This window comes from Ambystoma mexicanum, chromosome 6q (assembly GCF_040938575.1).
Source record: "Ambystoma mexicanum isolate Mex_15411 chromosome 6q, UKY_AmexF1_1, whole genome shotgun sequence".
NCBI classification, from domain to species: Eukaryota; Metazoa; Chordata; class Amphibia; order Caudata; family Ambystomatidae; genus Ambystoma; species Ambystoma mexicanum.
In genome coordinates, this window is record NC_090937.1 from 486,882,990 (window position 1) to 486,908,944 (window position 25,955).

The 25,955-nt window shown below is 48.8% G+C and overlaps 1 protein-coding gene across 5 annotated transcripts in view; it reads left to right on the plus strand.

Annotated features, from left to right (window-relative positions):
• CENPE (centromere protein E) overlaps positions 1 to 25,955 on the plus strand; it is a 2,471,681-nt gene that overhangs the window by 1,370,140 nt on the left and 1,075,586 nt on the right. For all 5 annotated transcript variants that reach the window (XM_069630970.1, XM_069630968.1, XM_069630972.1 and 2 more), the window contains 2 exons: positions 5,926 to 6,222; positions 6,474 to 6,629. In XM_069630970.1, coding sequence (XP_069487071.1) covers positions 5,926 to 6,222; positions 6,474 to 6,629 — 453 coding nt within the window. The remainder of the gene's footprint in view (positions 1 to 5,925; positions 6,223 to 6,473; positions 6,630 to 25,955) is intronic.

The following is a 25,955-nucleotide window of genomic DNA, read 5'->3' on the forward strand; positions in this document are numbered from 1 at the left end:
TTAAAAGCATTTAGTTACGATCGCTGCAGCGCTGCATTTCACTCACCTTTCCTGGGTTCCTCCATCTTCAGCAGCGATCATCCGGATACACAGCCACTTCCCAGAGCCTAGAGAAAAAGACAAGAATAAGAGGTGAGAGAAGGAAGGGAATAAGACTTACCTGTTGGGTCATTCCCATTTCATTTCGGGTCTTGCCGCTTCCAGGCATTTTCCGGACCCCGGCCCCTATGGGGAAAAAAGACAAAGACATTGAATGAGCGTATGCAAAGACAGTTCCCGAGCGCTCATCCAGAACTAACCTGCCATTTACTGGAACTGGAACTGCACGTTTCACTTCGGGTCGGCGCCATATCTCCGGCATTCCGAACCCCGGCCCATAAGGGGAAAAAAGACATAAGCATTAGCGCTGGCTGCAAAAAGACAATGAACATTATTATTAAGCTTGGACTTTTGAACTTGCAACAGAACTTTTACAGAGCCTTACCTGAATAGTCAAGCTTACCTGAACTCTCCTCAATCCAGTGAAGTAACTGGGTTTCAACGCGCCCCTGCATCAGAAGCGGGATGGAGAGCTCATCCTTCCTGACCCTAAGGTGAGACTTCACAGGGAAACGTGGAAGGGTATCGTGGAGGCTTGAGCATAACTCAGTCAGTAGGTAATACTCCCTTTTCACGCACAGGGGAATATTCCTGCGAGCCGGAGAAGCCAGAGTAGAGGGCCCTTCCTGTCCATCTTCAGAGTCCTGCGCTTCACCATTGAGGAAGCATCAGCACTCGAAGCCAGACCTGCGCCTCCGTGGGAATCAGGTGAGCGTTACAGAAACTGTCCTCACTGCTCTGCCCTCCTGTTGGAGGACGTTTCATAGCTCCTAGTGAGGCCACTGTACAGCGTGTTCCTGTTTCTGACAGTGGGAAGGGGGATGGTACACCATTTGTTTTTTGATGCCAATGGAGGACAGGGATGTACAACCCATTCTCTGTGCCTGGTGAACCTGTAGCTGCAAAGCAAAGTTTTAGATGTTCACCCTGGCCCAGATCCTTTTGATGGATGCCTTTCAAGTGCTGATCCATCTGAAGCACTAAAGGAACCTGATGTTTGTATTAGGCAACACCACTACCAGTTTGTGGGCCTGCCTTTCAGCCTGTCACTGACCCTCCAGGATTTTAATCAAGCTGTTGGCTGTGGTGGCTGCTTGCCTCGAGGAATAGATTAGTCTTTCCCTACCTGCACTACAGGCGCAATCAAGCATGCTCTCCCTAGTCTGTTGTTCCACCATACTGGTCTTCTGCTGCTTGCTAGGGCTTTCCCTTCCACTTTAAACAGTCCCAGACCACACCTTCTTAAACTTCTATGGAGTGGTTGTAAACGCTGGTTCTTTCTTCCTTAAGGTTGTCGCCAACATTGTACTGATGATACAGCTTTTCTATTCCTGAGAATGGTCCCAGCCACTGCATTTCTCTGTCTTGATGGTGTAATGGCCTCCTGCATCTCCAATGCCAAAGGATCAGTTGCATCTAGTCTCCTCAGTGGCTGCTACGCTGTCAGTGGTCCGTTTCATGTCCAAAATGACTATCCTTTTATAAGTCTTTGGCATTATTTTAGGGAATCTCTTGCTGTGGACTCAAAATGCAACTTGCTCGGAGAGAAGGGGCTTTGTAACTAACCTGGTATACAGTTGATGGCAGTCAGACACTCCTTAAGGACAGGGGTGCTCACCTGAGTTATCTAATGGTGAACAGTCACTGAGCATCCACGGAGGCCAAGGAGCACATCATCCTTTTGAATTGCAGACCATCAGGCTAGCCCTGTTTGTGGTTCTTGCCTGCGTGCGGGGCAGGTGTGTCCAGGTTCTGAGTTACACCAGTGTAGCTATGCAATTCCATGAGAGGTGATATGAGGGGTCCAGGCCTCTTTGCATCAAGGTCATGTGGCTTTGGTTCCTGGCTCTGGCGAATGTTGCATATGGTAGCCTATCTGGCCAGAGCAGAGAATGGGGTTGTGGATGCCCTACGTATGCATTCATCTTTCTCCCACAATGCCAGAACTTCCTGACCATTTCATGGGATCTTTGCCTCTTGGGGACCCCTTAAGTGGACTGCTTTGCCTCCAATGTCATCCATTGGTGCAGGTTGTTTTACTCTGGAGAATTTCCCTCAAAGCAAGCTCTTGGGACTCAATAATTGTACAGTGAAACTTAATTCTCCTCTGTCCTCCTTGTCCCCCACACCCATTCCTCTCCCTGTTCTTTTCATGTCACTGGTCCGCTTGGACTGATGCAATTCGGAATTGCTCCGGACTGGGCCTAGAGAATGGTACCTGAAGCTGCTGAACAGGTCCATCTGTTCTCCCCAGCCCCTCCCAGCAGGAGGGGATGTGATCGCCACCTCGGAGCCCAAGGTTCGCCATCTGACCTTGCACACGTGGCCTTCATGATTGACTGCAAAGGAGGCTTAGGTACTAGGAGAGGGACCTGTCTGATATCTTAGATGTGCTCCTTTTTAGAAGGGTGTTGGCTACTAATTGTCTGTTAGGCAGAAACCTGTGCAGTTCCCTTAGGGACCACTGCAAAAGGCTTAAGACTACAGGTGTTGGCAGTAAACCCATTGGTAGCAGTCTGTACCACTCAGATTTACCTGGTAGCTGTGGCTGAGCAGCCAGACTTCTTTCAAGAAGAGTTAGACAGTATATAGAGTATACAAGATAGGTACCAAAATACAGTAGCACAAGCAAACACTGACCAGAGCTTTTGGTATCGAGTATATATTTATTTAAAGACACACTTAGAAACACTCTAGCACTATTATTGTAAGCAAGTTCAAAAACATAGTTACTATTAATATATATACATCCCTTATTCCTTATTAGACAAGTCTTAGTTAACACCACTTATTTCCAGACAGAGGTGAGCGCTTAACTAAAGATGGCACTCCAATAAGTTAAGAAAAAGGGAGGGAAAAGGCAGAAATTAGGAACAGCACACAACACAATACTTTAGAAGCACTCAGCAAGGCAGGAAAGTCAAAGTCTACTTGTGAGCAAAAAGTTCAGAGGCCAGGCTCCCTCTTGGAGAGAGTAGAACACCAATGCGCCCAAGATCACACAGTTTAAAAGGCTTGGAGAGTCTTGCAGAGAGTTTAAAAAGGAATCAGTTCAGCTCAGAAAAGTTCAGTTAGCCAACCTAGGGCCAACCCAAGTGGTAAAATGAGGATTTCCGAGACACCCCACACAGACCGTTGCGAGGGAGGCCAGGCGGACACAGTACCTTCAAAAGTGGGGAGAATCCTCCAGCGGGGGCAGTTGTTCCTGGCAGTGGATGCAAGTCGTGGCGTCATCCAGAGGAAGAGAAGATCTCGACGTGAAGGAAAGCTGAAGGTCGTTGTACTGACAGGGAAGAAACCAGCCGCGGAGTTCTCCGGTACAAAAAGGTACTACCTTTTTATTCGCGGTAGTGGAAAAACGTGGTATCCCGGTTGCCGGGGTGTTTGGCACAGGCAAGGCGGCCACGAGATGATCCGGGAAGGCGAAAAGGCGGGCAAACTGTTTATCCCCACTAGTCAAAGGAAGAAGACTCTTCGGGATGAAGATCTCCTCTGTCGTTGGAAGAAGTGGTGAATCGGTTCAGCAGGGCTCCACCGGTGGTGTCGTCGTTGCAGGTCAGCTCAGCTTCTCCCTCTTCAGATTCTTTGGTCCTGTGGCGACGTCTGAAGTCCCAGTCCCCAAAGCCCTGCTTTTATGCAGAAAACCCCCATTCATCAGTCCTAGCTGTCACTCAAACATGCTAAGTGGTGAGCCGAGCGGCTTACCACTAGGCCAATCACACAAGAGTGTGACTTGAGTTGCCAAGGCAACTCAGTCCAGGGGGCCTAAACCCCCTCCCACACCCGTGTGGAACCCAGACAGAGTGGCACCACTTTTGGAGGCTTCTGTGGAGAAGCCTGCCAAAAAGTGGAACAAAGGGCTCGACTTGGGTTGGAGTCACAGAAGCGAACACAAACGCCATTTTGGAACTGAGTTCTGGCAAAAAATACCAACCGGTGAATTAATATTAAATAAATAAACCGGCGGTATGTTTGAGGCTGTTAAAAAGTATTAGCCTCGAACAATGGGAAAATCCCATAGGAATATATTCGCGGTTGAATATAAAAAGTAGTATCCACTGCCACCAGCCAAAACTCGACTGGACAGTGCCCCCTCGAACAACAGACCCAGGGGCAATCGAATTGCCCCTACTAGTACGCCCACAATATGATGGTTTGTACTGGTTCTGTTCACAATTTAGGACTAGTAAAGCCAATGGTGACTTTACATGCCCTCGGAGACAGTAGTCAGTCCCAGGGTATGGAGTCTATGTTTGGGGGTCACTATGACACCCCTGTGTTACGGCACGGAGGGTGCTGTGTAACACACATACCAAAAACACATGAAGCCCTATGGAGTAAAAGACCCCAGAGCACATAAAACACATTACAAAGTCAAAGGATATCTCAAATCATGACTAAGAGTGGGAGAAAAAGATTCTCACTCTTAGCAGGAGAAAAAAATAAACCCCGAAAATCCAGCAAAGCTGCTGGGGCACTCGCTAGGTTTGGGAAATTAGCCTTAACAGAGAATTCTCCCTAACAGTGTTGATACCGACAGGTGCCACAAGTACACTAGCTGGTGTCATAGGAAGGGACTGGTCATAGGAAGGGACTGGATCCCTTGACTTTTCCGAACTCTACATTTCTTGATTTTCTACTTTTCTTGGCCCGATAGGGCCTTAAGATTTGACAAATCCATGACATTTGTACCTGTATGGGATTTTAACCTTGTTCTTAGATTTGTTTGATGGTGGCTCTCTTTGGTCAGTTATACAAATTATTTCGCTCATGCTCCAGGTGATTTTCAGTCCCATCACTTCTGTGCAGCGGGTGAGTGAATTCCAGTCTCTTGCTGTTGAGAATTCTTATCTAGTCTTCTGCAAGGGAAAGGGGCCTTTGGAAAGAGGGGGGCATCCGTCTTTCCCATGGTTGTCAGAATTGCACCAATTTCAGAAGAGCCATCTTCCATTCTTCTTCGTCCCTCTTAGCCAAATACACAAAAGACTGGGAGAGGGCTCTCAGTGACATATCGACAAGCTCTTTGTTGGCTTTGATGGTGGTCAGATTGACAGGGCATTTAGCTAATAGATCCCGATCAGGGCGAGTGCCTTCTTCATTTCTGCATGATTCCATCTCTCCAACAAAGAAGTGTATGCACGTCTCGGGGCTTTTTCTGAAAGATGGTTTGCAGCAACCTCTGCTTTACAGAGGAGTATCCCTGTTGTGGACATCTCTGCACAGGTGTGTTATACACTACTCCAGGATTCCTGATCAGGCCAGGATGACCAATTTGGATGTATGATGCTCTAGAAGGTGGTTCCTTGCTCCTTCCATGTCTAGGTTCTGTTCTACTTTGGGAGTATTTCTAAGATGAATAATTTGATAGGAGAAAGAAATCAGTTAGAAGAATAAATGACTTACCTTTCGTAAAATTCTTTTTGTACCTTCCCTCACATTTCCCAATGCCCTACCTCCATATAGAGTGCTTGAAATCTTTTAAGTTCTATAGTTACTAAGTAATGTAACCTCAGACTACCCCGGACAGGGGGAATATTGAGGTTACAGTTCTTTTCTAGCTGCCAACAACCGTGAGTATTAGTGCACCTCCTGCTGTCTGAACGTTTCTGAAGAAGTTACTTGCATGGAAGCTATTTCTTAAATTGTCATCTGTGGGATGAAAGGCTTCGTTCTTTGGTGCAGTCATCTTTTTTTTTTCTGAAAACCTATAAGTGATTAATTTAATTTTGTGTCATCTAGCCAGACACAGCTTTCTTTCCCCAGCTATGTATGTTTACCAATGCATGCACTAATTAATTTCTTAAGAGCTTGCTAATATATTTTCAGTTGTCAACTTTAATGGAAGATCTGCAGGAGAAGACAAATGAAAAGGAAAACATCCTAATGCAGAAAAAAGAATTGGAACAGAAATTTGTTTCTGATATGCGACAGCTTGAAGAGCGATTGAAGGCAAGCGAGTCTGCATTTGAAATGTTAAAAGGGGAACATTGTGCAGAACTGCAGGTGCTACGAGAGCGTGACACAGATCTAACTTCTGAAATAGCTCAGATGGAGGCCACAGAGGAAGCACTGAAAGTAGAGGGTGGAAAGCATAATGAGGATGCTCAGAAGAATTTGAGACAAGTAAGCCATTGTTTCATGGAAATACGTGACTGCATCTAATCTTCTCCCAGTACAAAACAATGACAATTTTAGCTGATGATGAAAATGCTTTTTCAATTAAAATTGTCAAAAATATTAATCTATTGTCCAAGATTAATTTTTTGCTGTTTTCTTTTTTTTATTGCTTTTGGTTCATAATTTAAACTCTCTTCATAATTTTCATGCATTTTGGCTCTCATTTATGATCACTAATATATGCAACTTTCTTTCAGTCGATGGAAACTGAGGATGCCCTAAGGATGGCTCAAGAAGAACTTGCGCAGCAGAAATATGTGGTGAAAGAGTTAAGGCATCAAATCGATGCATATTCTTTAAGCATTCAGGAAAAATCTGTAGAACTAGCAACTGTATCAAGCCTGGAAGAAAAGGTACTTGAAGTAACACTTGGTATTCTGCTTATTACATATATGTATTTTTTATATTAAGCATTTTTCTTGAGCTTTTTTTCCATGTTTAGGCGAGTTGTGGCACACTTCTCTAAACAGATGTGTCTGTAGAGTGAAAAGGAAATTGAGGATAAGAAGGAATGTCAAGAGGGCGTAGGCAGGACACAAAAAAGTCAAGGATCAGAGAAATATAAGAATGGTATATGATTCTGATAGTCAAGATGCATGTTTTTGTTTTTTTTCCGATTTATTTTATTCAGGACAGCCTGAAAAATGTATCGAAAGCTTCCGTCTTTCGTTAATTTATCTGCAGCTTTGTTTTGACTAAATCTTCTTGCTTCCAGTGTAAAGAGCGCTTTCTGGTATCTTGTAACTGTAAGGGGAGAGTCCATCAAGGCTTTGCAACTATCGACGTCGGCTGAGCCCAGTTGGGTTCTACTGTGGGAGTGGGGGTGCTATTTCCCAGCTGTTTGAAAGTTGCCTCAATTATGTTCACCATAGCCACCGACCACCTGGTGGATTCCCCTGATATCAGTCTATTCCATAGCTCGTTTTCTTCGAACATCCATGGCTTTTCTAACAAGGGTAGTAGGTAAGTTGTTCTGTTCAGTTTATTGTTTTCGCAGTTCAGTATTAGGTGTTTTAAAGTTTCAATCGATGCCGGCTTTTTGCATAAACAACAGCATTTCTTTTCGCTTGAGGCGGATCTAATCAGAGTCGGTAACAGATTTAGTCTTTTTCTTTTGTCGGGAAATTTTTTGCAATACTTGATTGGAGATTTTACTTTGTTAAGTCGGAGGGAGGTGAGTAAGGAGTTTGTTGTTTGTTGCGAGCTCGTCGTTCGTATCCAATCCGTCATAATTATTTTTTTCTGTATTCTGTCGGGATTTTCTTTCAGCTCTTGGTCTGAGCACGCTATTTCCAGCAGTTTCTCTCTCCTTTTTTCTTTCTATTTGATCAGGGCTGCACATTTGGCACTGTCCAACTCCTCTTTGATAATGGAAAAGGCTGGCAGGGGCTGGTCCAAGTTGGATTTTCTGAAGAAATTCATTGCTGCTTGATCTACCATGGATTCGAGGGATACTAGGACCAACTCCCTTCTGATTGCCGCCATCGAGGTTGATTTGGGGACTCCCAGAACTGATTTCCAAATTAGGCCTTCTAGTTTGGTCCAAATGTTAGTTGGAATTGAGAGCGAGACTTCCGTTCCATAGATCAGTGCGGGGATGACTTTGCCCTTGTAGAAGTTTATCGCGGGTGTCAAGTAGAATTTGCCGAACTTTTTATCGACCAGGCGCGTTTGCGCCTTTAACCTTTTAGCTTTGTCCCATAGGGTCTGTTGCATTGCTAGGGATGTGTTTGTGCTGTCCAGGTCAACTCCCAAGTATCTGATTGATTTAACTGATTCAACTGATTCCAGTTTTTTGTTTTCGTTTTCCAGGAACCAGATGCACGTATAAGTATAGGTGTTTCAATCAAACGAAAATTGAATTCAGAGATGGAAAGTAAGCTATCCATATTAGCAAGAAAAACGTAATGTAGGCAAGTACAGTGCAGTATCGGTGCTATTTTAAATCTGTTGGGGTCGATGTTTATGGGGCTCTTAGGTTGATATTGCAAACTATACTCAATGCCAAGTAGCTGCAATCTCTGGTGTGCATATGTTTTGCCCTGAACTATTCTGAAATGACCATTATCCAACAGGATAACCAGAAAATTGCACTTATCCAGTTATAGCATAAGTGATTTAAACAACACATAGAAGACAAAAATCAAAACCTTGCCCTAGCCACTTATTTATTTGTTTGCTTGTTAGGCGCTTATACAAAAAGAATATATTGTTTCAAAGCGCCCACATGGCAGAGAGGGAGCAATCGTGGAAAATACATTAAAACACGATATTTAAGAGCAGCAGAGGGAGAGGGACAAACCTACCATGCTATGTGAGTATTCATAATGTGCCAGTGCACAAAGGAAGAGGGGTTAAGTGCTGGGGAGTCCGAGCTTGTGGGTGAGCCATAGACTAAGTTCTAGGAATGTTGAGTGCTACATGGCTTGGCCATGGCAGGAGTAAGTGCAAATCTTAAGAGCGGAGGGGGGTGCAGATGCAAAGTGCCATGGATAGACAGGAGCTGGGAAAGATTTGATGTGGGAGGTCAAGCTCCTGAAGATGCATAAGGGCCAAGGACACCAATTCAGCAACTTTGGGATTAGCAGAGGGAAGGAGGAGGAGGAGGAGGAAAAGGGGAAAGTCTTAAAAAACGTCTAGAATTTGAGAAGATTCTTCCCAAAGCGCCAGGTTGGAGTGGGAAGCTATTCCAAAGGAGGGAGCCTGCAAAGGAAAGTGAGCGACCCCCAGCCCTCTATTTAGTAAAATGCTTTAAATACAAAGAGTTGGTGCCAGAGGAGCAAAGTGGTCTAGAGGGAGAGTATTTGGTATAAAGTTGAAGCAAGTGTGGTCCCCGGGCCCAGTCAGCCTTGTGCATGATGCAGAGGGATTTTAATTTAATCCGTGCAGCAACCGGAAGCCAGTGAAGACTTTTTAACGCAGGAGAGATGCAGTCCCTGGGCTTAAGGCCAAGGATAAGTCTTGCTGCCCTATTCTGGATAAACTGAAGGTGATGCAGAGTGAAAGAAGGAAGATTCAGGAGGAGGCTGTTACAGTAGTCAAGTCTAGAGAGAACCAGGGCTTGAGTCACACTGAGCCTCTGGGGAAAGTGAGAAAAGGTAGAATTCCTTTGAGAAGGAAGAGCTTGATAGTTGGACTTGCAATGTCCTGAGTGTGCGGGAGGACGGAGAGAGAGGAGTTGAAGATGACTCCAAGGTTTCTGGCTTCAGTTGAAGGTGCTAGGGGAGAGCTCAAGGAGGAAGGCCAGAGTGAGGGGAAGGAGGAGGGAGCAGGGGTCCCAATGAGAAGGATCTCAGTTTTACAGGCATTTAGGCAGAAATCATTGTAGGCGCACCAGGACTGGATGGCAGATAGGCAGTCAGGGATGGTGGCGGGTGCAAGAGGGTCAGCCGGGAGTCTGAAGAGCTGTGTCTTGACTGCGTAACACTGGAAGTTGGAGGAGAAAGAGGGGGTGAGGTGTGCAAGGAGAGCAAGGTAGATGTTAAAGAGCCAGGGGGAGACCATAGATCCCTGGGGGACCACAGGTGGAGATGGAAGTAGTAGTGGAGAAGGGGCCCAGGATGACTTGGGAAGAACAGTTAGTTATGTTAAGTAATGTTATTTGGCATTATTATAGTGCTCTATATATCATTCGTATGACCTCAAAGCGCTTGTGGTTTGAACGCCCTCAGGGACCACAGTCCAAGTCAGTCGAGAGAGTAGGGTGTTGTAGGGTGCACTTGGGTGCTCACAATATGGGAGCAGCTGATGCGAATGCTTGATGGTAGCTGCATCCTAACCTTAGGTGTCGTGGTATTGAGAGATCAGTTGAATGTGTGCAGTCTGGTGGTTGGTCTCCGAGACTGCATTTTGGCGACATTAGGCCTGTGTAGGACGCTTATGTGTGTTTTCGTGGGGGGTAGCTGCATTCTAGCAGGATGTTGGGTGTTCGTGGAGTATTGTTCCTCTGTGAGCAGCTAGGTCGGAATTGATCGAGGGGTGTAACTGCACTCTATTGTGTGTTGGTGTAGAGTAGAGAGTGATCGTAGTGATAGGTGAAGTGAGTGGATGTTTTACTCTTACGAGCCCATTGTTCTGGATTACAATCATGTGCTTCGCGATAGCTTCGCTCAGTGTGGGATGGGACAGGGGGTAGCTAGGCACGTGTAGTGGACTCGCAAAGCCGCTAGTCAGTGATCTTATATCTAGCGCCTGCAGGATGCAGTGGTTGTCATCTATGGTAACTGTTTTCTGATTCTGTCTCGGAGACTTGTTAGTCGCTTTCAGTGGTATCATTGCTCAGTATCTTCTCGAACGTTTGTCCGCAAGTTGTATTTACATTCCATTGTAATGTTATTGAAGTCGTGGTCCATGGAGTTGTAGGATTTTAGTGGCCCTAGATGGTCTTAATCATGTTTACGGAAAGAGCCAGGTTTTTAGGGCTTTGCAGAAGGCCATGTAGTCTTGGGTGTTATGTTATGTTATTCAGATTTATAAGGCGCCAACGCCCGCAGGCATCCAGGTGCCGAAAGACAGAAGTGGTGGAGGAAACTAAGATGGGTCCTAATTTAAGAGAATAGTCTTTAGCTGTTTGCGGAAGAGAAGATGATCCTCGGTTTTACGTATCCTGGTTGGTAGTGCATTCCAGGCTTGTGCACCCCGAACATTAAAGGCCCGTTCCAGTCCACGAGATCTTTTTGCTCGTGGCAGTACCAACAAAGAGCCCTCCATTGATCTTAAGCATCTATTTGGATGATAAATATTAATCTGCATTTCCGAAGATGCATTTATGGCATGTACTAAGAATTTAAATTGAATACAAGCTGCCACCGGGAGCCAATGAAGCTTTCTTCTAGCAGCTTCTAGCAGGTGTGTCGAATGTGTGGGGGGAGTGAGTTTCACAGTCTTGGAGTCAAGGTTGAGAAGGCGGATCCTCCAATCCCGGCTGATTTGGAGGTTGGAGTCACTAGTAGGGCGGTGCTTGATCTTATGGTGTTTGAAGGGAGGTAGGGTTTAATCTTCTCTTGTAGGTACGTTGGTGTGGTCTTGTGCACTGCTCGGTGTGTAATGCATAGGGTTTTGATGGTGGCCCTTCGTCCTACAGGGAGCCAGTGAAGGGTGCAGAGAGCGGGCGAGATGTGGTCTGTTTCCCAGGGCGAGAAGGAGTTTGTGCTCCCTGGTATAAGGAGTTGGCATAGTGCAGTCTTGACTTAACAATGGACATAACAGCGGAGAGTCTGTTGGTGTAGGTGAGGTAAGGAAAAATGCATCTAAGGAGTTTGAGGTGGAAGTGACAGGATTTTGATACATTATTGACGGGAGAGAGTTATGTCTGAGTATATAGTGCAGCCAAGCGTTTTGACTGTTTTGGAAGGGGCTCGGGGGGGGGGGGGTGCCAAGAAAAGGGTGCCATGGGAGTGGATGCGGGAGAAGAGCAGTATTGTTGCACACCATGATTTTAGTTTTATCTGGGCTCAGGAGGAGGTGGTTTTTTGTCATACATCGGTCAATATCACTAAGGCAAGCTTCAAGGTCGGGGGCGTGGGTTGGTGCTAGTTTTGGGAATTCTCAGGATAATTTGGGTATCGTCTCCGTAGTTGTATCAGGAGAGTTTGTGCGAGCGGTTGATTCCTGGTAGCGTGGTCAGATGGAGGTTAAATAGGAGAGTAGAGAAACTGGCGCCTTGGGTACGACTGTGATCACAGTGCGAGCAGTTGAGAAAAAAGTGGGAGAGAAAACTATTTGTTTCTTGTTGCTGAGGAAGAAGGCAAGTCATTTGAGTGCAGAGCCACAGATTCCTAGTGAGTGGAGGTGGTCAAGGAGGATAGAATGGGATCAAGGAGAATCAGTGCTGCGCAACCCTCAGAGCATGCCGCGACCTTAAGATCATCCCAGATCGAGATCAGAATGGTTTCTGTTCCATGGCACAGCCTGAATCCTGATTGCGCAGTGTCGAGTAGTTTGTTCGATTCTACGAAGCGGTTGAGCTGGGAGTATGCAGCCCGATAAATGAGTTTTGTGACAAATCTGGTGTCTGAGATCGGTCCGTAATTCTTAGGGTCAAGGGATGCCTTTTTTTAGAAGGGGTTTGACATGCACTTTTTTGAAGGCCTCTGGAAAGGTGCCAGGGGTGAGGGAGTCGTTTAGTATGGACCTTGCATGTTCTCCTGCGCAAGTAGAGGAGAATATTTCTTTCAGACGAGAGGCGGGACAGGGGTCGAGCTGCCAGATGGAGCTAGGAACTCATTACTCGAGATGGGTTGGAAAGTAATGGATGGCATTGCTCTCGTTGGGGTTACAGGATTAGAAGGGGTGGGGTTGAGAGTTTGCTGTTAAGGGTTGCCATCCTGCAGAGTGCAGTGTTGTAGGAATGTAATGTGAGGCAATCGCAGAGTGTTTGCGTGGGGGTGGTTTGGGTAGAGGTGCAAGTAGGTTTCACAAATTCGGAGATGATCTTGTGGAGTTCTTTGCTGCTGCTACCACAGTTCAGATTTGTTTATTGTAATAGGCCTTTTTGGCTTTCCGGATCTCAGATTTGTAGCTGTAGTGGTGGTGGACAAACATAGATCTGCTGAGAGCAGTTTTAGATGCTCACCATTTGCGCTCAAGAGAATTATATCAGGTGGGGTCGTGAACCATTGTGGCGACGGTGCTTTGCGTGAGGCTGCGGGTGTGAAGGGGTGAGAGGAATTTGTGATTCTTTAAGCCAGGAGTCAAAGGATTTAATGGTTAAGGGTCTACCTCAGGTCAGCGTCGTTGGTGGATCGAGTAGAAGGGCTTCGGTTAGGTCGGGATGTACTTGGACTTTGTTCCAGCATTTGATATCAAAAGTGAGGGCATGGGGAGCTGTAGGAGGAGGGGCTGGTGTGTGGATAGAAAAGGGATGCCCAAGTGTTCTGTCCAGATAAGTGGTTTGGGAGTGGATATAGAGACAAGATCATAGGTGCTAAAGATCACATCAAGGGTGTGACCACCAGAGTGAGTTGGACCATTGGTATGTCGGGACAGGATGAGCGCGTCATGACTGTCGACCAGTGGTTGAATCATGGGGTTGTTGGGTATATCGAACCAGATATTAAAATCTCCCAATAGTGTGAGAGATGGGTGATTTACCTGAATGGTAGTTATTGCGTCACAGAGATTGTTGGCGAAATGTCTGTCATAACCATCCGGTCTGTATATGAGTAGGAAGCTGTGAGTGAGTGTTGATGGTAGTGAGAATTTTACTAGAAGGGATTTGCAGGTAGCGTTGCATGCCTGGGATTCGGTCAGTGAGATGAGGTTTGTAGAGGATTGCCACTCTGCCACCTCTAGAAGGTCTGTTGTGTGCGATAAGGGAGTAGCCAGGGGGGAAGGCCTTATGCGCGACTGGTGCAAAATCATCGGAGAACCAAGTTTCAGTGATAAAAATGGTCAGAATTGTCAGCGGATAGGTGGTCAAAGATACGGTCTGTTTTTCGTCACCGAGCAGCCATTGAACAGGAGGCATGTGACTTCATGAGGGGAGGTGATTGTCATGATGCTCGTCGCGGGAAATGCTCGGTGGACATGGGTGCCCGTTGAGATGGGATGTGTGGTAGGATCAGTCAGGGTGGTTGAGACAGACTGAGGGGGGATAGTGGAGGATCTGGATGCGTGTACTATTGGAGGGTCGGGTGAGTGGGTTAGGTCACTGGGGAGCGGGAAGAGAAGGCGGTAGGTGTGCAGTGACGTAGGAAGGATTAGGGGTGCAAGGGTGGGTGGGGTTGGGTGAGATGTTTGTGGTTAGTCTGGAGGGTGCTAGGGGTTTAGGTGTACAGGAAGAGATGTCGAGAACAGGGGGGTGGAGATGGGGAGAGAGGGGAGGAGAGTAACTGATGATAGGGGTGGGAAGGGATGGGAGGTTGGAATGATGGAGCTGTGGTGAGGTATGAAGAGTCGAGGGACGGGGTCGGTCACTTTCTACACGTTTTGTTGGTTTGGCTGCTAGAGGGGTGTGAGAGAGGGTAGGAGGTTCAGACGGAGAAACGGATGAAGCAATTGTTTTAGAAAGGAAGAGGTGTGCTACTTTCAGGGAAAGGAAAGGGTAAGAAGGGGGAGGTCTGTAGGTAGGGGTAGAGTAGGAGCTGATGGAACGGGAGAGGGTGGAATGGGGGAGTAGGGTCATAGTGTATCGTAGGTGAGGATAGGCAGGGTAGCAGGGTGTGCAGAGTTTGCAGGCTGCAGTTGTCCTAGAGGGATCGTGCAGTTGAGGGGGCGCCAGGTTTTTGAGGGAGTGTGACACTGAGGTAGGGGGCGTGTATGGGGAGTGTGTCAGTGGAGGGATGACGATGTTGGAGTTATGTGGTGTTCTGCACGAGTGGGTGAGTGGTAGTGCAGGTTTCAGATGGTGACTGGCAGTGACAGGGAGGGCTGAGTTGGGGCTATTGGTCTGGGGGAGGAGTTCCTTTGTGTGCGTATAGAAGCTGCGGTAGTGGCGTGCGTCTTGTGATGTTTGGATCGCCAGAGAGCTCCTCTGTCTTTGGAGTTTGATATTGCAGGGGATGTGTTGACCGGGAGTAGGGGGTCGTTCTCAATAGATGTCAGGGGTGGAGGGAGGATTTGTTCGGTTAGTGAGGAAAGAGGATTGCCAATCCAGTGCCCGTTCCGAGATGCCAAGTGTATCATGGAGCCTCTGTATCAGGATGGAATGTTTCACTGTGACAAATGCAGAGGAGAGATTGAGAAGGCTAAGGACAGCTGGGGAGTTGGAGTCCAGAGATACAAGCAGTTCTTCACAGGTGTTCAGAAGAGCAGTTTTCCCGTGCCTCTGGATGCTTTCAATCAAGATTGATGGTCGTGGAGGCCACCAACAAGTTCAGTGTGAGAGTTAAGTTGGGGCAAGGCCAGCTTCTCAAGTAGCTTCCCCAGGAAGGGGGTGATGGCGATAGGGCGATAGCTATCAGGCCGGGTATTAGGGAGAATTCTCATTCTATGGCTAATTTCGCTCACCTAGTGAGTCCCCCAGCAGCTTTGCTGGATGTCTGGAGTTTATTTTTTCCACTTGGTAAGAGTGTGAGCCTTTTTCCCACTCTTACGTGTGTTTTGCCATGTGTATTTCTACTGTTTGTGTGATGGTGGGCTCTGGAGGACCCCACTCCATGAACCCCACTTTTCGTGTGTGTTACACAGCACCTTCCGTGCCGTAACACAGGGTTGTCTTTGAGACTTCCCCCTGACTCCATTTTCTGGGGCTGACTACTGTCCCCCAGAAAACAGGTAAAGTTACCATTTACTTTACATAGTCATTTAAAACTACAGACCCAGTACACCCCATCTTACATAGAGTATTGGAAAGGGTTAACTCCTATCCCTTTTTGTCTGTGCCTCTCTGAGCTTTGTTTCGCTCTTTTAACATTCATACTTGGCTGGTCACAGTGGTATCTAACCTAACTTTTCTACTGCGATTATATTATATAAACGTGGTACTGTTCCAGGCTATCATAGTAGCCTCGAACATAAACCCGCTTGACCAAATACTCTTTCTTTTTGCGCGGGTCGGGTTTATTCACCATTTCTTTTTGTTAAAGTCCTTCTTGTGTTTTACTTTGCACGAAAAACCAGGTTTGCCTTCTTTGTTCTCAGTCTTTTGGCAGGCTTCCTCCAAGAAGCCCTCCTCTTGGTGCCTGGGTGTCTATGTGCGCTGTATGTGAGGGAGGGGTGTAGTCACCCCTGCACAGGGTATCCTTGGAAACCCAAGTCGCACTTTGTCATGATTGGCTAAGGTGGTTGTCCGGGCCGTACAATCCCCCTGCTGGGTGATTGACAGCCAGGCTGTGTGAATGGGGGATTTTCACATAAAAGGCAGGACTCTTGGGCTGGAAGTCAGAGTCGCCACTGGAACTACAAGGAACCGAAGAGAAGCGGAGAAGAAGACGCTACTACAATTACCGAGTCCCGGTGGAGCCCTGCTGCAGTCCTGAGCTATCTACCCTTCGGCGACAAGAGAAGATCCAGTCCGGAGTCGTCTTCCCTTGAGCTTGGTTGGATTAATCAGATCACCTTCCACAGGCAGAGAATCCTCTTCTTGGTTGAAATCGCTGCACACAGCTGTAGTGGTCTGGATAGCCACCTGAAGAGCCTCTCCTGTTTTAAAGGAGCGCACCTTTTATTCACTGTTGCTTTTGCTGCTGCTGGCCTCATCCCTGGGTAGTGCAGATTGCTCCAGACGTCGTCCTTCTTGTCCCCACGACTGAAGTCACAGGAACCGTGAGTCTGCAGGAACTACCAGGAACAACTGCCGTGGCACCAGCTCTTCTTCACTTGAATAAGGTACTGTCTCTGATTTCGAGGAACTAGGGTGAATCCCTTTTTTCCTCACCAAAGGCTTGTCCTTATCTTCCGTCCCTCTTATAACTTTTGCTTCCTCCTGTGACAATATCTAAGTACTCCTGGCAATCTCGAATGGTGAACTATACTAACCGTGTGATCCTTGACAACAGGAACCCTGTTCCACTTGACACTGGCACAGGCCTATTGACTTTTATTCACTTGTAGGAAAGTGTCCCCTGATTCTATCTGCCTGGGCAAAAGTATTGCCTATGATTCTTATCCCCAAATCCCTTGTGTTGATTCAGGTGCTAAGGGTGTTTTAACTCCGGTAACATTTCTTTCCGTCGGTACGCGTATCTTTAGTAAGACCGAACTGTCATTACTGTCAAAAAGTGATCGCATCTGTCCCCCCGGTAACATCTTTGTTTTACAACAACGGTCTGTCAAAACCAAACATACTTACCTTGAATTGTGCTGCACACAGTGAATTGGTTGTGTGTAGTGTATTTTACGTGTGGTTATACATTAATAGAAGTGAAGTGTTTTACGAACAGATGGTCTAGAAATAAATGTACTTTTACTTTTCAACCAAAAACCTTGAGTCAATGTTTGCTTGAGTCACAGTAATTGTGGTCCTTTGTGTAATCTGTACTATTGCTCATTTGCTCTTGAGATAAGTCTGGCTGCTCTGCTACTGCTACCACTTTAACAGTGTAGTACAGGCTTGTACCAAAGGTGAATTTGTATTACCACTTGTAGTCTTAAGTGTGTGTAGTGGTCCCTAAGGGCACTGCACAGGATTCTGCCTAACACCAGGTCAGAAGATGTTTCTTTCAGGCCTGGGTGTAAGAGGGAGCGCTTAAGGGTGGGAGGGGAAAGATCCAGTGATGAGAGTGATTGCCGAAACAGCGAGAGCCGGGCCAAGAGAGCCGGACAACTCTGGTAACTTCTTCAGGTGTGACAGGAGAGGAGGAGGAGGAGGACAAGGAAGGAAGGGAGGGGTGTGGTGTGGTGTGGTGTGGTGGGGGGGGGGGTGGAATGGGTTGTGAGGGAGTGTAGAAAGGGTGGTCAGAATGTCCTGAGTTTTGGTGGCAAAGTGTGAGGCCAGTGCATTGCAGAGGGCCTGGGAAGGAGGAGGGGAGGAGAAGACTGCATAGGGGTTGGCTAGTACCTGCATATTTTCAAAAGTTCAGCTCAGTTATTGGATGCGCCAGAGACCTGTGCCTGAATGTGGGCTCTTTTCTTTGCACGGATGGTGAGTCTGTACTGCCTTTGGAGAAGGCGGTAGGCAAGTTTCTCAGAGGATGGGCCTAAGGTTAGCCACTTCTGTTATGCTGGTCTGCACTTTCGTTTCAGGACTGCAAGTTTGGTGGCGCACCAAGTGTTATGCTTTGAGCCAGGTTTCAGACGGATCCTCATGACTGGGGCAAGAATGTCAAGAGTGTTGGTGATGGAAAGATGGAGGTTGGTGAGGAAAGAGTCTGAGGTAGAGTCAGAGGAGGGGGTTCAGGGGGAGGTGAAGGCAGTGTAAGGCACTCATGGTGGCAACAGTAAAGATGGACACAAGTGATCACAGTTCAAGGGTGTTTATTGCACCTTATAATGGGCAAGATAAATGCCTAATCTAAGATGGGAGCAAGCTACAACCTTCAAATTATAAGGCAGCCCTAGTGACGTCTTGGCAAATAAAAAGGGGCTATACTAAAAAAAACTATTGCCAATCCTTACTACTAAGTTACAAAAAGAATGTGGGATAATGTTCACCTGAAAAGAAAGAAGTGTTCCCAAAATGGTAAATTAGGATAGTTTGGCTGGGTCTCCCTTCCCCACGTTTCAAGCACGGAACAAGGTGGGACTTCTGAGCACAGGACACTCTTGGACCTCGTCAGCACAAGGTTCACATTTCCAGTTCAATATAATCAAAACCTTCAGAGGGTAAGTCTCTTTCCATGGAAGGCCTGCTGATTCGAATGAACAAACATACGAACAAAGTCTTCTTCGGTTGCTTTGCACTTTGGCTGATTGCTCTTCGCCCCTAGGATCGCCCTCCGCTGGGCTCTGATCCTCCTTACACACGGGCCTCCCATCGTCTGGTTCACTACGGCCTTTCTTTGTGTTGTGTGTGTGTGTGTGTGTGTGTGTGTGTGTGTGTGTGTGTGTATATATATATATATATATATACATACACATATATCATTTTTTTTAGCTGTTTTAATTGATTTTCACGTTAAAGAAATAACACAAACAAGCAAACTTATTCATCCCCCAAACCCCCAGGAGTATCTCTGATTCCTTTATCCTACTCCGAGTGACCACATAATGTCCAAAATCTGTATTTTGTGAGGACACCATTGAAGCATATAGTCACTTTGAAGGTGCCCAAGTGCTTCCTCCTAATTGTGTTTAAAGGCAGCTTGGTCTCTTTGTGCCACGTGAATAGCCCACTCCAGCGATGTAAAGTTCCAAACTTTCTGTAGCTATTCTGTTCGTAGGGCCTTGTTTTTGTTTCCATTTACGGGAGACTACCAGCCACACAGCTATAAGTAATAGCATGAAGCTACGTAGCTGTCGTTTGGTGAGTGTTTTCTGTTTGGATCCCATATTCAGCTTCACCAAATCCCCAGATCATTGAGTCCAATATGCGGAAATATCTTTTCTATGTGCTCTTGAATCTGTTCCCAAAACGGTCTTATACTCTTTTGTCCTGTCCCCTTTCCTCCATACTGCATGGGTCGTCCCTAGCTAGGGATGGGAGACAGAACCTTTTTCACCAGAAAAAACCTTATCATTTAAATCTAGAGGCGCTCCCCTGACTCCACCCACCGGCGCCATTCCTCGGTCCCCTTTTCCGTGTTGACGGGAAAGGACTGCTTTCACCAGCGCTCTTGGGTTAGGCCTCTGGCCTTGTAATTCCACGGATAAGTATTTTCTTTTCATCTTCTTCTGGTTTTCTTCTGGTCTTTAATCAGATACCTCTGTCCTTTGGTGCCATGCTCCTCCCTGTCACAGTTCGACGTCAGCAGGCTCCAGCAGATGTTCAGCCTGCAAGGGGCTCTTACCTACGTCTCACCCCCACGCTCTCCGCCTCCGCTGCCCTGTGCCTGACCATGGCTGGGAGTCCTGTACCACGTGCAATGCGCTTACAACGCACTCTGAAGAACAGGTTAGCCTGGTGGAAGGGGCTTTTCGGAAGCCAGAGGACTCAAAGGAATTTGTTTAGGCAAGCCCAGGCCCACGGTAGGGGCACTGTTTTCATCCGCACATAGAGCGGGAAGGACCTCTCAGGTTCTTGTACCAGTGCCGGTACCGAAGGCTGCTACAGCTACCGGCCTTCAGACCGAGGGGTCGCCAGATCCTACCGGACACTGCTGAGGGGCCACAAGGTTCTATTACCGGGTCTACACCCTAGGGGCTATGCCCTAGTATTGGGCAGAGGTCTGAGGGGGTGCCTGTACACACCATGTACCTTGCAAATGCAACTCCTTCCCCAGGAAGCGTAGGAGCAGGAGGGACCTTTCAGGTCCTGGTACCAGGGCAGGTATCAAGGCTGGCTACAGCTCCAGGCCTATGGGTTGCAAGATCTTACAGGCGACTGCGCTGGGGAGCCGCAAGGTTCAATTACTGTCTACACACACCAGGGGCTACAAGCCAGTACCAGACAGATGTCCAAGGGGGTGTCTGTACGCACCACATGCACCGCAAAGATGTGTCTGTCAAGGAGGCATAAGCACGGGAGGGACCTTCCAGGTCCTTGTACCAGCGCAGGTATCGGGGCTGCTACTACAGCTACTGGCCGAGGGGTAGCAAGATCCTACCAGTAACTGAGCGGAGGGGCCGCAAGGTTCTTTTACCGGGGTAGGTCCGAAGGGCTACACCCTAGTTCCAGACAGATGTCTGAGGGGGCACCTGTACGCAGCACTACTGGCGACATTGACTACGACAATCTGCCTACCAGGCCCCTTCCTGAGGTGCAGGGTAGGCCTCAAGCTCGACCGCCAGGAGTCTTGGAAGAGGCGGGGCCCAACGCGGCAAGCACCAAGACACAGGCACACGGCCTGACAAAATGACCGCTGGGCCAGATAATATGCCGGCTTGTCCGACACCATCCCCCTTTGGGGAACAGGCAGGGGGAACGAGTTTCCAGGTGGGACTAGTCTTCACTAAATATGTTGCTCACGGCATACCCTTCACCGTAGCAGGGCCGATTCTCCCCGCAGACAGTAAGGCAGAGTGGAGTCAGGCCGCAGCACCCTCAGGGCTCTGCGCCCTTGCCTGCACGTCGAAGCGCTCCACTGGCCAGTGAAGACTGGGTTTTTTGAAAAGCCATCACCCTCTGGTTCTGTCGCGATCACCCATGGCCACTCCGCCCTTGGTTCCAGCGCCTCCAGCTCCCGTGCAGCTCCAGCTTCCCATGCCAGTACCCACAACACCGGCTCCCACATCTCCAACTGTCTTGGCAGCCCCATGGCCTCCTTCTCAGCCGCAGGTTCGGGTCTGCACCTCGCAGCCTAAACCCCATTCGGCGCAGCCTACCAACAGGCGCCTTGACGCCACAGGGCTGGCAGCGGCCAAAAATAGTTGCGCAAAACATAATGGAGCCCTCTGTGGCACGCATGGACACCTCAGGCGGTGCCGTTTGCACCGCTACTGGCAGGCGAAGGACTACCGGGTTACGGGCGTCCAAATTCATCGCATGCACCCGGGAACGCTTTCTGGACCTTCCCTTAAGAGGTTGGGGGGGGGGTCACCTGTTCTGTTCGACTGGATTAGGAACTTGATAAGAGAAGGAACTGTCCCCAGACTGCTGAATCCTTATCCATCCTCACTAAAGCCACCCCTATGGTATATAGCCAGACGTGTGCCCATGCTGGCACACGAGATTCGCAGACCCTTGGATCCTCCACGCAGTGTCCTCGGGCTACTGCCTACTGTCCCCCCCCCCATCCGCCTCTCTCCTCCCCTCCCACAGATTCAGACAATAACTCTGTGGGCGGAAATTCACTTGCACGTAGAGTGACAGCCAGTCGAGGAAGGCCCCGCCTCCCAGCAGGGTCTGGTTGCCTATTCACAGATTTTCGCCATACCATGGTTCCCCCAGCGCGTATTGCGAAGATATTGTGCACGGGAGACTCCATGTGCTTCCTGGATCTGAATGATGCTTACCTTCACGTGCCGAACGGCAGCCCCATATGTCCCTTCGTAGGTCAGGATCATGGGCTTCCATTTCCTATGCAAGTTTCTACCCTTTGGCCTCAATCTCAAGAAGTCACAGCTGGAGCACAGGCACTTTAACGTTCCTGTGCCTCATATGGGATACACGCGCCAAGAGAATTTTCCACTCAGAGGACCAGATCACAGCCATCAGAGGCCCCTGCAGCATTTTCGCAGCAGAACAGTGACCTCTGCATGGTAGTACCAACGCCTAAATTGCAGTTAGACTGCGGAGCCTCCTGGAGTCAGGAGAAGGATTCCCAGGCGGAGCCGATCAGCATTCCACTGCATCACCGTCACAACCTAGTCTGGTGGAACACGGACTGCAATTTACGGATAGTCAGGCCCCTTCGTCAGCCAGCTCTGCAGGTTACCATCCCCACTGACTCATTCCTAGTGGGATGGGAAGCTACCTTGGACAGTCACAGGGTCCACGTAGAGGGCTCTGTCAGGAGCAGGTGACCCTCATCATCTGGCTTGAGTTGGTGGCCATCTGGCTCACCCTCAAAGCCTATCTATCTCACGACATTCGGAGCCTACCGGAACTCAGAGGAGGACGTTCTTTCTCATCCTCCAATCCGGTGTTTAAGGACATTTGACGGGCCTCTCCAGGCTCTATTCTCCCATCAAGAAGCCACACCTCGTGTGGGACCTCAGCATAATGTTGGCACCCTTGGCGCATAAACCCTTTGGGCTAATGGCGTCCGCGGGCATCAGGCTAGGCACCATTAAGACCGGCCCTTTGGTGGGCCTTACGTCTGCATGCTGTTTCAGCGAAATCCAAGCTCCGATGGCACCCTAGCTATACACTACCTTTCACAGGACAGAGTGGTCCTCAGAACGCATCCCATGTACTTGCCTGGGGTAGTCTCTGCGTTCCATCTAAATGAGGAGATGGTACTCCCTACTTTCTTCGCTGACCCGAAGGACCATGCTCAGATGGTTCTGCAGTGTCTTAGTGCTAGACTAGCGCCAAAGTTCTATCTGGACAGGACCAAGAGCTTCCGCAATGCTGAGGCTCTATTTATCACTCTCAGAGGCTAGGGCCAGGATATCGGGCTTCCAAGGCCTCCATAGCCAGGTGGATGGTGGTCTCCTGAAGGAGGCCTAGGAGGAGCAACACAAGTGGCCTTCGGCAAACGAGCATGCCCACTCATTCAGAGCCAAGGACACGGCGGTCGTCTTTCAGAGACACGTACTATGGCAGGTCATTAGTAGGGCGGCCACTGATGCCACCCCCTCTGCTTTTTGCAAGCACTACTGTTGAGATGCCGGCTCCAGGTCGGACGTGGCATTTTGGCAGGCAGCATTAAGGAACTTGTTTTCTTAATGAGGGTCACCTCTCCACCCTGGGGCTACATTCATTTGTAATCGCCCATGCAGTATGGAGGAAAGGGTACAGGACGTAAGAGTAATTACAAGTTACTCATTGTAGTGACTAACATACTTTTAGTCCATAGTCCCCTTTCCTCCATACGTCCCACCATCCTCTCCCCTAATAAAACTGGTGTCACTTAGGCAATTGTAATATTTTAGACACCTCAATGGGGACTGAGGAGTGGCACCAGTGCTGCCAGGGCCCCCGCGCGCTTCTAGATTTGAAGTGAAAACGTTTTTTCTGGTGAAAAAGGTTGCATCTCCCGTCCCTAGTGAGGGATGCCCCATTCAGTATGGAGGAAACAGGACTATGGACTAAGAGTATGTTTGTCACTACGGTGAGTAACTTGTAATTTATAGGGCAGTCCCACCAGATAGGTTTCCAATCTCCTTTCCACCCAAAGCCCTCCAGCAAAGAGATGATGATGTCAGATACATTGAGTGTAGTCTTTCCGGAGTATAATGCCATTGAAACATTATCTTGTACCACATTTCCCTTGTTTTTATGGAGCGGGTGATTCTGGGTATTGCCCTCCAAAGATAATCCCAGTGTTCATTCAATGTATTATTTAGTGTAAATTCCCATTTCTTGATGTTAGGCAGAACCCTTTGCAGTTCCCTTGGGGACCACTGCAAAAGGCTTAAGACTACAGGTCTTGGCAGTAAACCCAATTGGTAGCAGTCTGTATCACCCAGATTTACCTGGTAGCTGTGGCTGAGCAGCCAGACTTCTCTCAAGAAGAGTTAGACAGTATATAGAGTATACAAGATAGGTACCAAAATACAGTAGCACAAGCAAACACTGACCAGAGCTTTTGGTATCAAGTATATAATTATTTATTTAAAGACACACTTAGAAACACTCTAACACTATTAATGTAAGCAAGTTCACTATTAATATATATTTCTCCAGCATGGGGTCTGGCATGGATTCACATGCTCGTGAATACCCCGTCGTCAGGCTGGGAATGCTCGGTAAAGAAAAATCAGTATCAGTTTTGTTTCTGATCTGTCTATCGTAGTAGTAACCAATCACTGATCTCTGCGTCATACTGACCACAGCCAATGACTGCCATCTCCCTAAGCCCCGCCTCTGGCAGCCATCTTCAGATTTTTACCGCACGTTCAAGTGTTGGGAGTCCTCGTGCTTAGCTCTCGAGCTTTTGCTGCGTTTTCGCGCTTTTTCAGGTGAATTTTCACATTTTTCGGTTAATCAAGTCTCAAGCTCCACCGTTTCTACTCCCGTTAACGGGTACCTGTTGCAGGATTTTCCTACGCCCCTCAAGGGTGAAGATTTTGTCGAATCAACCTTTTGGAGGATTCCAGAAGATTTGCGGCCTACTTCGAGATGGCCCAGGACGCGAGTTCGTCACCCGGACCCAAGCTGTTACGCAGCTGCCCTGGATGCAGGCTGCAGAATGTGTTTAAGGAGGACGAGCATTCGCGATGCCTCTACTGTCTTCATGGGGACAAGACTCATGTAGAGAAGGACTGCCAGTTCTGCAAGAACTTGTCGGAGCGGACCATGAGGGACCGTCGATCCAGTCTCGCCAGCTGGTTGGAGAAGGGCTCAACGGGTGAGAGGAAGAAGAAAGGGTCCGAGCGGGCTTTTAAGTCCTGTGCGGGCGCCCCGGCGACGGGTGCCCAACACCAGGCCAAGCGCTGCGAGTCCGCTGGCTCTGGGAGCGCCGAAAGGTCGGGCTCTTCGGTCGCCAGGCAGGGCGCACCTTCCCCGGCACCGTCAACCATGATCCAGCGCTCCGGTTCGGGGAAGAGGAAGTCCGAGACCCCGGGTAAGCTTCGGGAGAAGCCCCATCCGATCTCGGGAGAGGGGGAACGAGGCGTCGCCCCTCCCCCTAAGGAGAAGGCCCGGGACGCATCTAAGGTGGTGAAGGCCCCTACCCAGCAGGCAAAGGCCTCTATCGAGGCGATCGCAGCGACTCTGGCCAAGCCGGCAGAGACTGCCTCCGGGACTAGAGTTTCCCTGCCGCCAAGGAGGGAATCCTCTTTTCAGTCCATCGTCATGGCCACCATGATGGAAGAAGTGAGTGGGGGCACGGTAGCCTCCTCGAGCTCGGAGTCAGCCTCGGAGGAGGAACTGACTGAGGCCGTGAGGAATCTCGAAGTCCAATTCGAGAAGGTTCGATCCCGTAAGGAAGATCCTCGGGAGATAACCGAGGAAGACGACGATGGCGAGGAAGAGCAGCCTTCCCTTCCGGCGCAGCCAGAACATAGGCCTCAGGATAGCTCGGCGGCCATTTTGTCTGCGATCCAGTCCTTATGCTCTGAGATAAGGACGAGACTACCACGGCCAGGCCGGAGGACCCGCAACCTGGCCCGTCGGGAAGTCCTCAGAACAAACGACGGAGGACCCAACCCTCTCCTCCACTCGCCCCCGTAAGGCCTACAGTTCCCTCCTCGTCCTCCCACGAGTCGGGAGATGACGGTGCGGTGGGCTCGACAACAGGTTCTGAGGGCGACGACGACGGAACGGGTCTCCCGTCGCACGGGCCTCTCCGCCCGACGAGATTGGCTCATTCCACGCCATGATCGCCAGGGCGTCCGAATTGTTCCAGCTCTGCCCGGAGGAGCAGAAAAAGGAAGGTTTCCTCTATCAGCGCCGGGAGGCCAAGAGGAAGACTGTCATCGCGGTGCCTCTAATCGATGACATCTGGGAGGAGGGCCTGTCGGTACTCAAGAACCCCTCCACGGCACCAGCCAAACGGGACCGGTACGAGAAGATATACCGGGTCCCCGAGACCGCTCCCCTGTGCCTCAGGGCTCAGCCAATGCCAGACTCGGTCGTCTCAGCGGCGGCGAAG